Raw genomic sequence first — 16,306 nt, forward strand, 5'->3', positions numbered from 1 at the left:
TATCGATTTTTCAGTGATAACTCTATTTTAAACGTTTTCATTGGCAGCGAGAGTGCATATGTATTCATATGGGCCAAGCTGGGGTCCAAATAGGAAACGCGACCTGGGAATTGTTCTGTCTGGAGCACGGACTTCAACCCGATGGACACTTTGCATCTGATAAGCTGAGTTGTGATGAAAGTTGTAGTACTTTCTTTAATGAGACAGGCTCTGGAAAGATGGTGCCTCGAGCACTGATGATTGATCTTGAACCAACGGTTGTTGGTAAGCGTTTATTTGGTACTCTTATTTTATTATATAATTTTAAATTCAGAATTGTATGTGTTGTTATCAAAGTGTATCTATACTCTATTATTAGTAATAATACGTAGTTTTTGATATTCTGTTAAGTGTGTAAATAAGTAAAAACAAACAAGAAATTTAAGAATGGATTCATTAACTTTTGTCTGTGTCTATGTATTCATAAAGGCTAATAAATCTAAGCATTTTAAGATGTCTATAAATTCATAAAAGTTCATTAATCTCATCTTACTGTTGATACAAAACGAAACGAAAGCTATCTTTCTTTTTGTAGATAATAAAACTAGATTAATCCAAACTTTCTATAGATACATAAAACTAGATTAATCCAAACTTTCTGTAGATACATGAAACTAGATTAATCCAAACTTTCTATAAATACATAAAACTAGATTAAATCAAATTTTCTATAGATACATAAAACTAGATTAATCCAAACTTTCTATAGATACATAAAACTAGATTATTCCAAATTAGATAAATCCAAACTAGATTAATTCTGTAGATACAGAAAATTAATTAAATTTAAGATTTGTATAGATGTATGAAATTAAGTGAATCTAAGTCTTCTATAAATACATAAAAATGAATGATTCTAAAATTTCTTCAGGTACATGAAAATATCTATAGACATGTGCAGTGCCGTGCTATGGAAAATCAGCGCCCGGGGCGAGAGCATACAATAGCGTCCCCGCACATATGAATTAGGTCGACAGACAACTATGGTTGGCTCGAAGCGTGAGAAAATTTTCAAAAATAAACCCTGCTTCTTGATTTTGAGCATTTTATTACTTTTTTCCTTCTATTTTATATATGTGCACATGCATTTTCCTTTTTTCACTCTCTTTTATTATTTTTTATATTATTATTATCGTGGGTTCTCTCGGGTTCTCCCGTTTCCTCCCACTTTCTTCATTCCACCATTTCACTCATCTCTCATCATCACCGTCTTCTTTAGCCTAACCAACATAACCGTGGGACGTAAAACTTAAAGATTTCATTTCATTTTTTCTTGAGGTCGCACGAAACATTCAGATATAAGACACACAATTAACAATGTAACATTAGGACTGACACTAAACATAAAACAAATGTAGCGTCTTTTTATTTCGGTTTTCATTCCAGGAATTTATGATTATTATTATTTGTGTACACAATTCTGTTATTTATTTATTTTTAAGGTTAGTTTGTGTTCTGTTCTTTTCTTCTTTTATCAATTCTTCTATTCCACATGTTTCCCATTTTATACTTTGTCAATTCTTGGAACTTTTGTTACTTTATTTCATACTGTCTGATGTTTTCTCATGTATCATTTTTGAGTTCGTCTCTGATATCTTCTTCCCTAGTTATGAAGTGCACACAAGTCCGTGTTACATGTTCAAGTGTCTGGGCCATTCCGCAGATACATATCTGATTTTCTTCTATTGTAATCCTATATACTGTAAATGTGAATTAAAAGGATTATGGCCAGAAAGTGTCTCCATGGTCTCCTTATTTAGACTTAGCATCTCTTTCCTTATTTGTATCGTTCATATGTATTCTTTTAGTTTCTGTCCTTTACTTGAGCTTTCCCATTCCTGTTGCCATTCCTGCAGTATCTAACTCTGTTTCGTTATTTAAAATTTATCCTAGTATTTCTAAAATTTTTGTAATTTCGTTATTTTTCGATCCACATTTTATAAGCTTGTTTTAGTACCTGGAAATGTATTGGTACTTCCTGAGCCAGTACCTGTAGAACCTCTGTTGACATGTTTTTTATTACATCTAGAGTTCTTATAAGTACCCCTCTTTGTGCCCAATTTATTGTTTGTCTTAGTTTCATGTTCATAAAAATTCTGTGACACCACTCACACAACAGCTAAGTACTGGCATAGTCACTGTTTTGTTTTAAGTTTGTAATATCCTCTTAGGGATTTGGTAGTCCCTTCTTGCTATTGTTCTTCTGCTTTTATTCGTAATCTCTATATTTTTTTCCGTAGTTTAGTTTTTCATCTCTCCATACTCCCAGGTGCTCTTTAACTCTGTCTATCTTTTTGTTGGATATCTTTCGAATAGGAGCTCATTAAATTTTCTGTCCAAAAATTGTATACTTCGTTTTTGTTCCAGAAAGAGTTAAACTATTTGTTGAACACCATTTTTTTAGCTTTTCTAATACTATATTTCCCTTTCTTTCTGCTTCGTGTTTTGAAGACGCCGACAACACTATCGCTATGTCATAAGCATAACCAACCACCCCTTCTGTTTCTTCAAGTCGATTGAGACATTTCAGACTTGGATCTATTACAATAGCTTACAATGTAGGGCTAGATATGGATCCTTGTGGGCATCCTTTCCTACTATGTGTAGTTATGTTTTTATTTGGTGTTATATATGTTATGTTCCTCTCGGTACAGTAATCCATCATCAATGCGTACAGGCACTTTGGTACCCCCATTTCTTTAAATTGCTTGGATAGTGATGGCCACCATAGGTTATCGAAGGCCCCACTTATGTCTACGTATATTACTACCTGATATTTCTCCGTCTTACTCTGTTCAATTAGTTCCAATGGTCTCCTTGTTGCAGTCTCAGTACTTCTTCTTTTCCGAAAACCATGTTGTAGTCTATCAATTTCTATTTTTCTGTATTTATTTAATCTTTGTACGATTATTCTCTCGAAGAGTTTGCCAATTGTATTTAGGAGACATATTGGCCTGTACGCTTTAGGATCGTCATTCATTTGGTCGTCATTTTTTTAAATAACTAAATTGACTTTCTTCAGACACAAGTTGCACAGTCTCAATAAGTATAGTGCTCATTTTTCCACTTGATTCTTGTATATTTCTGATTTTATTTTGTGTGCTTCTGTGGTTTCTTGTATTTCGGCATTTTTATATACGATACACTATTTTTTTTCGGGGCCGCGGTGGCTCAGTGGTAGAGCGTTCACCTCTGGTGCTTTGGGTCCTGGGTTTGATCCAGCCCCCGTCAAGGGAACTTTGTAGTGGACAAACACCGTGCGCGTGAGTTTCTTCGGGGTTCTCCCGTTTCCTCCCACTTTCTTCATTCCACCATTTCATTCATTATTCATCATCACCGTCTCCTTTAGCCTAACCGGCATAAACGTGGGACATAAAACTTAAAGATTTCATTTGCTATTATTTTTTCGTTCGTAGTTTCTTCTATTTTTTCATAATTTCTCGGTAGTATTTTCATCTGATTTCGTGTCTGTCTATATTTATCGTTGTATTTTGTGGGGTCATCAGTTGGTAAGAGTTTTATCATTAAATAATAATCTACCGTATTTTCTCAATTCTTGGTATGTTCTTCATTGTCCATTTTGAGGATAGAAAGTGTTGTTGGCTTGTTAACTTTGTCGCTGATTATTTTATAGGGTTCGTCCCATATGTCTAGATTTGTGTTTTCATTTAAAAATGCTTTCCAACTTTTTAATTTTGTTTCTCTTAGTTTACCTTCATTTTGTTTTGTTTCTATGTAATTTTCTAGTCTTCTTCGTTTGAGTTTGGCATCCCACGTGGCTTAGTATAATTTTCTTGCTTTTCTGGTTTTCGTTTTTAGATTTTGCAACTTTCCATTCCATATATATATATATTGTTTCCCCATTCTATATACATATATTGTTTTAATCTGTTTGTCGTATATTGTAATTTAGTTTTTGTTGAACTTTTAATAGCGTTTATTATTTCAGCTTCTATTTTTACTAACAAATCATCCATCATCATTATCATTTATATTCGGTAAGTTTATGTTTCTCCAAAATTTTTGCCAGTTTATTTTTTTGGGGTTGTAGATTAGTGTGTTTTCTTGTACTTTCATATTTTCGTTCCCATTTGTACCGTCAATCTCGAATATAATAACATTGTGTTCAGTTAACATGGCCGTATTTAAAGCCCTTTAGTTGCATATTCTGTTGCTTAGTTGTAACATTGATAATGTTACATCTATATTCGATTCCCCATCATGCGTGTTTCTAAATGTTGGCGGATGTCCTTCTTCATTTATAACCACTAGCTCATTTTGCGCGATCATTTCTTCTAACTTTTTCCCTTTTTCATCCGTGATCTTATTATTCCACATTGGTGATTTAGCATTTGCATTCATACAAATAAGTATTTCGTCATTTTTATATGTTTCGATATTTTTGTCAAATTTATTAAAAAAGGTTCGATGTCCAGACTAAACTGACAGTAGCAATTTATGATTTTATAATTTCCCATTTGAGTTTTAAGTTCGATGCTAAGTGTCCACGGATCTCTAAATTGAATTAAATTTAATATTTTGAAATTCTTGTTTCTATTTACTATAGCCAACATTGGTTTCTGTCGTGTGTCTTTTTTGTTCGGTTTCTCCCCTGTGCCTGGTTTATCACCTGTGTTAATTTTCTTAGGTGTCTCTCCTGCATAGATAATCTCCATTGATCCCGTTCCCGTTAATTTATTGTTTTTGGTGTAGGGTTCCGGTATGAGGATAATATCTATCTCCTCTTTTTGTGCTAATTCTCGAATCTCGTCCATGACCGTTATTGAGTTTCCTGCGTTGATCTGCATGATTTTGATCGTATTGTTTGAGTTAGTTCAACCATTTTGATGGTCAAGGATTAAAAATTTTGACGTAGCAGTGTGGCCACTCTACTTTATGATCATAAACGATTCTTTCGTATTGTGTAGCGAACTCTCTATACGCTTTTTGCAAATCCAGTGTCATTTCTTTTCTATTGTCTAGTGTTTTGACGTGTTCTAAAAAGTTGTGTAGATCAAATGTTAACCCATTTGCCTTTACTTCTATTTCATGCACGTCTTCGAATTGCGGGAAGACAATTGTTTTGCCGAGTTCAATATGTTGTCGCACTAAGTGTCACAATGCCGTAGTTAACAATTTATGCTCTTCTAATCTTCCAAGAATCTTCATCTGCGTTTCAATGTTTTTATATAGTTTTTTCGTGTCTGGTGTTTCTTCGTTCTCATATTTTTCCTTCCTATTAGCAGTCTCTCCATCTTGTCGGATGCATCCTAATCTGTTTCCTTTTCCTTCTCTTTAATATTTTCGTCCATTATTTTTGTTTGTGGATGTTCTAGGACTTTTCCTCTTCATTCTTCTTGTCTCGCTACATTCTTTTTCTTAATATTTAAATGCTAATTTTGAGCTTCTGAAGAATCTTGTGTTCATTATTTTCATTTTTAGGGTTAGGTTTTGTGTATTTGTTGTTGTTTTGAATAGTCTCTGGATGACTTCTTGCGCTGTTTTGCCCCATAACTCTATCGCAAGTGCTGGGGCTAGAATTTCTTTTCTTATTTTATCTTTGCTTACCTCCAAGGTTAGGATAAATCTTAACACTATTTGCAGGTCTTCCAGAGCCGATTCTTTATTCGATCTTATAAGAATGAAGTTGGTACGAAACTAATTCAAGGAATAATATACTCTGCTGTGTGTTAGGTCCCTGGTTCCATTCCAGCTTCAGTCAAGTGGGCTTTGTAGTAGTCAAACACCATGTATGTGGGTTTTCTCAAGGTTCTCCTGTTTCCGTCCACTTTCTTCATTCCACCGTTTGGTTCATTGACATTATCACCATCTCCCTTAGCCTTTGTGCAAAATCGTAGGACGTTTAACTAAAAAAAATCTGCAAGTGAATTCATAAGCAGAGAAAGTACATAGGGGAACAGGATTATACATGACTTGTAATAGGTGGCTCAGTGGTAGAGCGCTTACCTCTAGTGCATGATGTCCTTGGTTCGATCCCAGCTCGCGCCAAGTGAACTTTATGGTGGATAAACACCGTGCGCATGGGTTTTCTCGGGGTTTTCCCGTTTCCTCCCACTATTCATTCCACCATTTCATTCATTTCCCATCACCGTTTTTCTTTAGTCTAGCAGGCATAACCGTGGGACGTAAAACTGAAAAAATTCATTTCATTTCATAACTTGTAACATACAAAGATGCTCTTAATCCCCATTTACTTGTAACAATATTATACAGGGTGACAGAGGATTGTACTCACTTTTAAATAAACGTTACACAGACACTTTTTCACGAAACTTTACCACTTTGGTTTGAATAGGTGTGAAAAGGAATATACCATTTGTGCCATGAAGAAAAGTGATATTTGAAAGTAACGCTCATCTTCCATAACCCAATTTTCAAGTTGAGAGATGAAGAAGCCTCACACACGTTCCAATGCCTCCAGAATGATCTGTTTCAATTCTCAACGAATAGCTGTCTTTAGTTGATTTAGTGAACGGAGTTTGTTGACGTAAACTCGCTCCTTTAAATATCACCACAGAAAGAAGTCAGACATTCATGGGTCGGGAGATTGAAAAAATGAAGCACATCTCTGAACCTAGAAGTCAAATAACCAGGAAACAACCACTGTGGGATGTTCATGGAATGTCTTGCTGTATGGGCTGTAGCCAGATGTTGGAACCGCACAGTTTGTTTCAAGTGCAATATCTGTACTTCGGGCACAAGAAAGGTGTTTATAATGTGCTTGTAACGATTGAAATTCACTGTTATCGCTACAGCTTCCTCTTAAAGACATAGGAACTGATAATGTTACGACCACACTGTCAACCTGGGGTGACATGAAGTTGTCTTGGATTTTCTGATGCTTAGTACCGGAGGTTTTGATGGTTAACGAATCCGTTTAGATGAAAATGCTCCTCATCGCTCATAAAGATGACCGCATTAAGTTCATCGCAAAGAACTTGCGTCCGTATAGGAAAATCTACCATCCGCAAATAATTGATGCATACAGACAATTTTGTACGGATGGAATTTAAGATTGGTTTTCAAGATTCTCTTAATAGATTCCCGCCCGAAACCTAATGCTAATGAATGGCACAGAACAGACTGTCGGAGAACGCAGAGAAATTCTGCTCTCAATTTCCCACATTCTCTTGTGTTCAGCGCAGGGTGGTGTTTATCAAGTTACAGTGCCTGTGATTCAAAAGCGTTGAACCCATTGAGAGAACCCTTTTTGAGCCTTCCAAGATCACAATGCGCCGCCAATATACACAGATATACCTGTTCAGGCATGACATGAGAAAAATCTTGATACAGACCCGTATTTGGAGCTATGGTTCGGGGCGACATATTTCTAGGACCCAGGACATTTCAGAAAATTACTTATGCACACGCATATGGATATGACAGAGGGCTTCTACATTTGTTTTCTGTTTCTTAAAACTCTTTTCACCACTTGCACTGATTATTCCCTTCACTGGCTCAAATTTTCAAGACTAGTATTTATTGACATTGAGGAGTGGCAATTTTTAGTGGACCGGAGCACCAAAAATGTTAAATATGGACCTTCTGGATGAACGACGCCTCCTTGGCACACTCAATACACCGTCTTAAATATTATTGAACATCTATGGTCTAACTCTATTCATTACGTCTCTGGAACTTATTACATAAATAGCTAACACTTCTAACCAGAGCTGACCACTTTGACTTCCTAAGGTATGTTTTTCATTGAATGTCTAATGAAGGCAACGTTAAGTTGTTGAAACTGTAACACTTTTAGTTTTAATAAATATGTGGTCAGAAAGTGTTAGTTATCTATTGTCTATTTTAGAGCAGCGATTCCTCCTTCATCATCACTAATCTAACTGAACACAGCACGACATGAACAATGCCTAATTATTTCTTTGGAGACGATTCTCGAGGAATATGCCTTGATTTTGAGAGGAATACAAGTTACTGCAAACTATAGGTGATAGAATACCGTATTAATAAATCAAGTTTTATCTTGTTAATGTGTTTTTATTATTTTGTAAACTTATGAGTTACCAGAAAGTAGAAAAAACGTAATCTCACAATATAAGTGTTTTCGCTAAATACTTCATCAGATGGGGGTAGCGAAAGACGTATGAAGGTAAAGGTAAGGAAGATAAAGGAGTTTCGTTTCAGATTGTGAAACGACAGAAGACTTCCCTACCACGCGAATTAAATGATGAAACCGGAAGTCTTTATTTTCTTGAGACGCAGAATCGATTATAATAAAACAAATTAAAAATTCGAACTCGGCTGGGACGGATAAAATATCTAACAATTTGGTCAAATACTGTTACAAATACTTCCAACAAATGTCCATTATGTTTTCTGTCAAATATTTCACTCTCAACAGGAACTTTTCCTGATAAAGTAGAAACTGTTACGTTAGAAAGATAAATTCAATGAAATAGAAAACTATAGACTGATTTCATTGCTACCAATAATAGGTAAAATTCTGGAGAAAATAATGTTCGATCGGGTAATGGAATTCATTTATAAGTACTCCATTTCATCCAACACACAACATGGTTTCTTTTAAAGTAAATCTACTGAGAGCAATTTTCAATTTTTTTTTGAAACCTGTAGGAAGCTACTGGATAGGAAAGAATTATGTAGAGTTATTATTAGATCTAACAAAAGCCTTTGACTTAGTGAATCATAATAAACATCTATTACTAAAGAAACTTTATTGCTATGGTATCAGAGATCTACCAAATAAATGGTTTGAATCATACCTTAAAGATCGGAGGCAAGTAACCGAAATCTCAAGTAAGGATAACAACAAAAAATTAAAAAAAGATAAAATTAAATTTAAAAAATAATAAAAAAAAATAAATAAAATAAAAAAGTTTATTGAGTGAAAAAGTTATAAATCAGAGAGTACTACAGGGATCAATACTGGGACCACTTATCTTTCTTTTATATATAAATGATCTTTCTGAAAATATTAACAGTTCATGTGTGACTTTATATGCATATGATATGAGTATAATAGTCAGTCGGAAGGAGGAAGGCGAATTATCTTCAATTTGTCAACTGGCAATAAACCAACTTCCTAGTTGGGTGAATAAAAATGAGTTATTTATTAATACTAATTTCATAATGTTAAAAATAATCAAACTAATATATCAATAAAAATAGATGATACAACAATTAAATACGTAGAAACTGTTACCTGTAAAAATATCTGCATAAATGAATGAATGAATTCCAATAATTCACTTGTCGCTATATATTACTGTTTTTAGACTTCCAAACTATCCTATGAATAAGTATTGAAAGTCTTATAAAACGGCTATATCCATTAGTTGATGTCACAGCAAAACGGGTAAGGGATGTCGAGAAGTGTTTTTTCGGGGTCGATTCAGTGATCCAAGAATAGAATTTCAACGCTGATCGTCAAGAACGGTTATAAATAATGACAAGCGATATTTTGATATCAACGCGGCGTCTCAATAAAATGTACCATCTCCATTTATAACTCTCTACTAAATCCGGAAACGGTAGAAGTTCACAAGTACTTCCGGTTTCAATAGTGATCGCTCTATATCTAAATCGGTAAGAAAGAGCGAGCATCAACCAGTTTTTTGGAATCAATCCTGAGTCTCAAGAAAAGATGACATCTCCACCCGTAACAATCTACTAAAACCGGAAATGGTAGAAATTTACTGACCGTAGAGCAAAAACGGTAACAGATATTGAAAAGCAAGTTTTCAGCAGAGGCGGATCCAGGACGGACTGCTGGGTGGTATAATATTGCTACTTAGAGATACTTTTAAGAGCTCCAAACTCTGGGATTGGTTTTATTTATATATAAAATAAGAAAATTTCCTCTTCTTGGGGAGAGAGGGGGCGATTGCCCCCCTGGATCTGTCCCTGGTTTTCAGAATCATTTCAGTTTTCCAAGGACTATTTCCATTACCTCTGTTATCCCTTTACTCAAATAAGAAGTGGTAAAATCAGCTGTTTCCGGATTTAAGAGATTGAATACCATAGAACAAATACGGTAATAGATAGCGACGAGCGTTTTTAAAATTGATTCAGCATTTTAAGAAAAAATACTACCATTTTCACCCGTATTGCTCTACTAAGATCGGAAAGGGTAAAAATTTACTAGTACTTTTACTTTCAGTGTTGATCTCCATAAAGCGAAAACGGTAAGAGAGATTCCGAAAGACAGTTTATCGATCAATTCAACCTCCCAAGGAAAACTTGGACTTCTACTTTTGCCCTTGTATTCCAATCAGATCACCGGTTTCAACAGTGATTACAATAGTGCAAAACGGTAGTAGATAGAGAAAAACGGTTTACAAATATGGAGCTAACACCGTAAGAATAGGTTTTACCTTGGACTCAATTCTGCTGTTGGAGCTGAAAATGGTAGAAATATACTATTACTTTTGGTTTCAATATTGATTTCCATAGAGCTGAAGCGGTAAATTATAGTGAGTAATGCCATTCTGATCCGAAGATTTTTTTTTTTTTTTTTTTTAAATGAATCTCAACCTTTATTTTCCTATTGAAACTGAAAGTGATGCAAATCTATGATTTCCAGCTTCAACACTGATCCATAGTGTAAAACAGTTAAGAGATAGTGAGAAGCAGTTTATATATCAGACTTGATTCTTCTATTATAACCAGAAGTGTTAGAAATCTACCCTCACTTCTGTTTCTAATATCGTTTCCCATTGGGTGAAAAGGGTAACAGGAGAGAAATTATTTTTGTTTTGTTATTATGGATTCAGTTTACAAGAATGGATTTCAACTCAGCTTTATTCTTCTACAAAAACCGGAAATAGAAAAAAACTCGCTTTCAATATTCATTCCTGTACATTGGCGCAAATCCCGGGGGAATGAGAGGGACATGTCCCCTCCAATCTTGGAACTAGGTGTACTGTCCCCCCAATAATCCGATTTGAAATGTGTTGTTTGGGGAGAAATGTGATGATTTGTGTCCGATTGCCATAAAGAAAAGTGAGATGAAATTGATGTCCCACCAGAATAAGCCTCGAATCTGCCCGCTTCCCAATGTTGAAGACAATTCTGCTTCCCTGATCCACCACAGTATTGTTTTTCATCTTCATAAATATTTTGACCATCGCTTAAAAAGAAAAAAAAAATGGGAACGGTCTTACCTGCCCCCCCCCCCCCAATATTGAAGACAGATTTGCGCCGCTGTTCCTGTGTGGTAATAATCGTAAGAGATAGTAAAAAACTGTTTTTGATGTAGATTCCACGTCAGATGAAAAAGTTCTATCTCTCACATTATCCCTTTAAGGTACAGTTGTAAGCGACAGTTGTAAAGCTGTTTTATTATTGAATTCAAATAGTTTCGAGCTTACCGTAGTTTCACAACTGAGAAGCGAAACTTACTTGTTTCTATGGGGATCAATGCTGAAACGGGAATTTGTTAATTTGTGCCACTTCCTGTTTCAATGGAAGGGTAATGGAATAGATGAAACTTATGCTTGGGACGCTGAATTCATTTCAAAGAAACACTTGTTCACATCTCTTACCAGTGTCGCACTGATAGGCGGATATAAAACATGTAATAAAATCTTTGAGTTTTACGTCCCACGGTTATGCCGGATAGGCTAAAGGAGACGGTGATGATGAGTAATGAATGAAAATGGTGGAATGAAGAAAGTGGGAGGAAACGGGAGAACCCCGAGGAAACCCACGCACGCGGTGTTTGTCCACCACAAAGTTCACTTGGCGGGGGCTGGGATCGAACCCGGGATCCCTAGTATCAGAGGTGAACGCTCTACCACTGAAACACCGTGGCCCCAATAGGCATATATAGCTATCCACTACTTATACATAGCGCAGTTTGGAAGTCTAAAAAGTAAATGTCAGGAAAGTAACTGTGAAGTGCCCTGATAGATGGCAACATCCTTGAATGCAGTGTCACGTGACAGTGTAATGACGCTAAAGATTGGGAAATTTCAGTGGTGGATGTTGATTGGTTGAAGTTTAATGGGGACGTCAGCAGCAAGGTTATTTTTCCCCATCGTCACTGTAATGTTATTTCTCCCTGTTACTGTAATGTTATTTGTCCCCCTCCTGTAAGATTATTTGTCCTCATCACTATAAGGTTATTTGTCCATCACTCTAAGATTATTTGTCCTCTTCACTGTTTAAGGTTATTTGTCCCCGTCACTGTTTAAGGTTATTTGTCCCCGTCACTGTATTTTGTCCCGTTACTGTAAAGTTATTTGTTCCTGTCATTGTAAGGCTATTTGTCCCCGTCACTGCAAGGTTATTTGTCTTCGTCACTCTAAGGTTAATTTGTCATTCTCACTCTAAGATTATTTGCCCCCGTCACTGTAAGGTTATTTGTCCCATTACTGTAAGGTTATTTGTTCTCGTCACTCTAAAGTTATTTGTCCTTGTCACTGCAAGGTTATTGTAATGTTATTTGTCCTCGTCAGTAAGGTTATTTGTCCCTGTCACAATAAGATTAATTCCTAAGATATTCTATTCTTGGGAAGAAATTAATCCTCCTTTATCCTTTCCAGTTTTGAATACGTATTTCAGAAAATCCTTAATTACTCCTTGCTTTTGTGACAAAAGGAGATTTAGCTCTCCTCGCTGGAGCATGTGCGTTTGGTGCACATGGACCCAGCTGCGATTTCCAGTTGAAGAGCACAAAAAATCTAATTTCCCAATCATTCACTTTCATTAATCATCCTTCACCTTTACTCTATAGGATATAACCGTGGGACGATAAATTAAAATTTGATTTTATTCTTTGAAAAGGAGTTTTCTGTCCTATTTTCACATATCTAGTTATAGTCATATGGCGTTGAGTCCCTTATATAATAGTATAGACGAAAAATTTACAAAATACGAAAATATCACTATTAAACAAATAATAACGTTACATGTGCACCACATAAAGGTGTTTGTGTGGCGTGATATTATCTCAATTAATATTGATACCGGAAGTGGTAACAAATTTCTGTCACTTCCGCTTTTAGTAAAAAGATGAGAGTGAAATGGATTTTATTTCTGGAACGCTTAATTGATGACAGAAAACAGTTTCTCGTTGTCTATTACCATCTTTATTCCATAGCGATCAACGTAGCATAGTTATTTCCTCCTTCAACGAACTCGATCTTAACTGTTGATCTTCTACATCATGATGGTTCAAGTAATTCTTGACATTTGTCTCCCGGACACACACCAGGGTAAATATATAATACAAAACCAAACTCATTAAAATTAATAATAAATTATGACGTAAAAAATAATCGTACTAAATGATGGGATATAATTGCAAATGCAAATAAAAACCTTGGCAAAGGTAAAAATAGGTATGAGAAACGGAGCAAGTGTAGAAAGGTGAGATATTATAGACGTTATACGTATAACGACTACTTATCACGAAATCATTACACAACAGAAAAGAATACTAAGAAAAGTGCACTGTAAGTACTTTCGCTAAACTCTTCATCAGGTAGGAAGGCAAAGAACTTGGAACCATAACAAAAATTAAACGGGAAAATATCTCTGAAGCGTCACGTAAGCTGAACTACCTTGAAATACTAGGTGACGTAATAATGTAGCTAGACTGACGTTAGCAGTGGCGTACGCAAGGGGGTTCGAGGTTTAAAGCACCTCTTGAGTAAAATATTAGCTAAAGGAAACAGATGACTAATGAAATGATTGGGAAATTAATTTTTTGTGCTTGAAACGTGCATTTAGGAATTCTTAAAGGGCACTGAAGCCATGGTTAACTAGAGTTGAAATTATAACAAAAATACATGCTATAATTTGGGAGAGATGGTTATCAAAAATCTGGTAAAACTCGGAGACCATAATACTTGCACAAACTTGTATAGGTTGCAAAACTGATTACTATTTCTTGTCCTTATTTTTGTATGTATTATCACACTTTGTATTACATGTCCACTATTTTCTGTTCACCCAATAAATACAAGCTTGTTACATTTGTTATACAAGTTGTCTTAAAGACGCTGTTAGTAGCATATTTTATTATTAGTTAAATAATTGTTTCTATGCGCCCTAAAAACTTGTAGAAAGTTTTCGTCAAATCACTGTTGACTTCTTCAGAGTAAATGGATTATACTTTACTTAAATGTAAGGAATCATGAAGGGAACATCTTCTTATGTATATAATGTATCAACAATCAATCTACTCTACTCCATTTAAATACAGGGTGTTTCAAAAAGAATGACCTGATTTTAAAAGTCCATATGTATCGATAAAAATCATACTACAAAAATGGGATAAATTGCAAAATACTCTCAAAATCTTTAAATTTTAGCTATGCTGTTACAAATGCCCTATGTGTCCACCAGCAGCAGCACGAACACCATCTAGACGATAGCTAAATTCCACCATTTCATCGGAAGTGCGAGGCCTGGACTCGAACTTTTACACAAGCATCCTGCCTCTTCAAATTGGCGATAACAATGTCGGATGTTTTTGCGGATCAATGTCAAAACGCCGACGAAAACCACGCTGGACCGAAATCACTGACTCAGACTTTGTAAACCGCAGCACACGAAACGCCTTCTGTTTAGCGGACGCCATCTTACTTGTGACTGACTGCAAACTGAGAAGACGCATTGCCTGGCAATTTCCTAAAACTCTAGGCCACGTTCATTCAAACAACACACATTTCCTTGCCGGCACATCCCATGTTCCGTACTTATTATTGTCCAAAATCAGGCCATTCTTTTTGAAACACAGTGTATATTTTCCGATCGTCTCTTAATTGGAAGCAAGCACGGAATGTGGCCGATTAAGTAACTTTAGTTTTTCATTTACACTAAAGAAGAAGTCGACAGTTGTTCGACAAAATCAAATGAAATGTTTCAGTTTTATGTCTTATGATTATGCCGTTTCACCTAAAAGAGATGAATAAATAATGAAAATGGATAATTATAAATAATTTGTGGAACGGTAATTAGGGAGGAAACAGAAGAACCCCGAGGGAACTCACGGACAGTGTTGTTCACTGCAAACTCACTTGACCTGGAATTGAACAAGAGTCTGTTAGCACCAGAGATGACCACTCTATTGCTGAATCATCGTGCATCGTAGTTTTCTATAAGATTTTAAGACTCTTAGAAGTATGTTTAATAACTTACGTAGCTTATATGTCTACTGTTTGGAAACAATATAATTCCTAAGTTTATGTAGGAATGTTTATATGGTATGCTTAATAAGTTTAGAAACAACTAGCAATAAACAGCTTAGTGCTTACTGCAGACCAAATGTTCATTTAAGAAGTACTTTCGGAAATTACTATTTCCATCCTCAGCTTAGCAATTCAAAAAAAAAAATAATAATAAATAAATAAATAAAATAAAAAAATAAAAATAAATAAATAAATAAATAAAATAAAAATGTGCAAGAAATATGGATCGGTAAAAAAAACTGTTTAAAACAAGTTTTAAAAAATTGAAATAAACCACTTCTCGTGAAAGGAAAATTGTACACATGTTTGTGTATCACTCATTGATTATTGCTCATTTTTATTTTTATTTATTTATTTTTTGAATTGGTAAGCTGAAGATACAAACAGTTATTTTCGAAAGTACTTTTTAGATGATCATTAGTTTTCCAGTGAGTACTAAACCTTCTTTTCTAGTTGTTTCTAAATACGACGACTGTTTAGAAAGTAACAGACGCTTTGAAATAAATAAATAAGTAAATAATAATAATAATAGAACGAACAAACCAAATTGTATTACATACATTACAAAGGTACACTCTTAAGCTATTTTTCCACATAATCGCCATGCAAATTAAGGCACTTATCACACCGTGGAACAAAGTTTTTCAATACCGTCGTGGATAGAAATCTGCCACCTGTGATTTCGACCACTGGCTTACACCGGCATCCATTTCGGCGTCACTATCAAAGCGTTGTGTAGCGAGCCATATCTTCATCGCTGGAAAGAGGTAGTAGTCGCTTGGCGCCAAATCTGCGCTATATGGTGGATGATCGAACATCTCCCATGCAAGAGCTCTCTCGGGTACGCTTGGCCGTGTGTGGACGTGCCTTCAGTCGGCCTTCACTCATTATTTCATGTCCGTATACTTCACACAGTTGGCCATGGTTTTCAATTGGCTTTTTATTTTTTTTTCAACAAAAACCTAATCCCAGAACGCACTTTACAAGAGGCGGGAATTTCTATTACAGCGCACATTATAACACGTTACAGAAAGCACAGTAAGAGCGTCACACTCCTCACGTAACCA

The 16,306-nt window shown here is 35.4% G+C and overlaps 1 protein-coding gene across 1 annotated transcript in view; it reads left to right on the forward strand.

Annotated features, from left to right (window-relative positions):
- Positions 1-16,306, forward strand: part of LOC145686801 (tubulin alpha chain-like) — a 37,986-nt gene that overhangs the window by 12,927 nt on the left and 8,753 nt on the right. Inside the window, exon 2 of the mRNA XM_081760470.1 lies at positions 48-264. Within this exon, the coding sequence (XP_081616596.1) occupies positions 48-264 (217 nt within the window). The remainder of the gene's footprint in view (positions 1-47; positions 265-16,306) is intronic.

This window comes from Thermobia domestica, chromosome 5 (genome assembly GCF_964235325.1).
Source record: "Thermobia domestica chromosome 5, izTheDome1.hap1.1, whole genome shotgun sequence".
NCBI lineage: Eukaryota > Metazoa > Arthropoda > Insecta > Zygentoma > Lepismatidae > Thermobia > Thermobia domestica.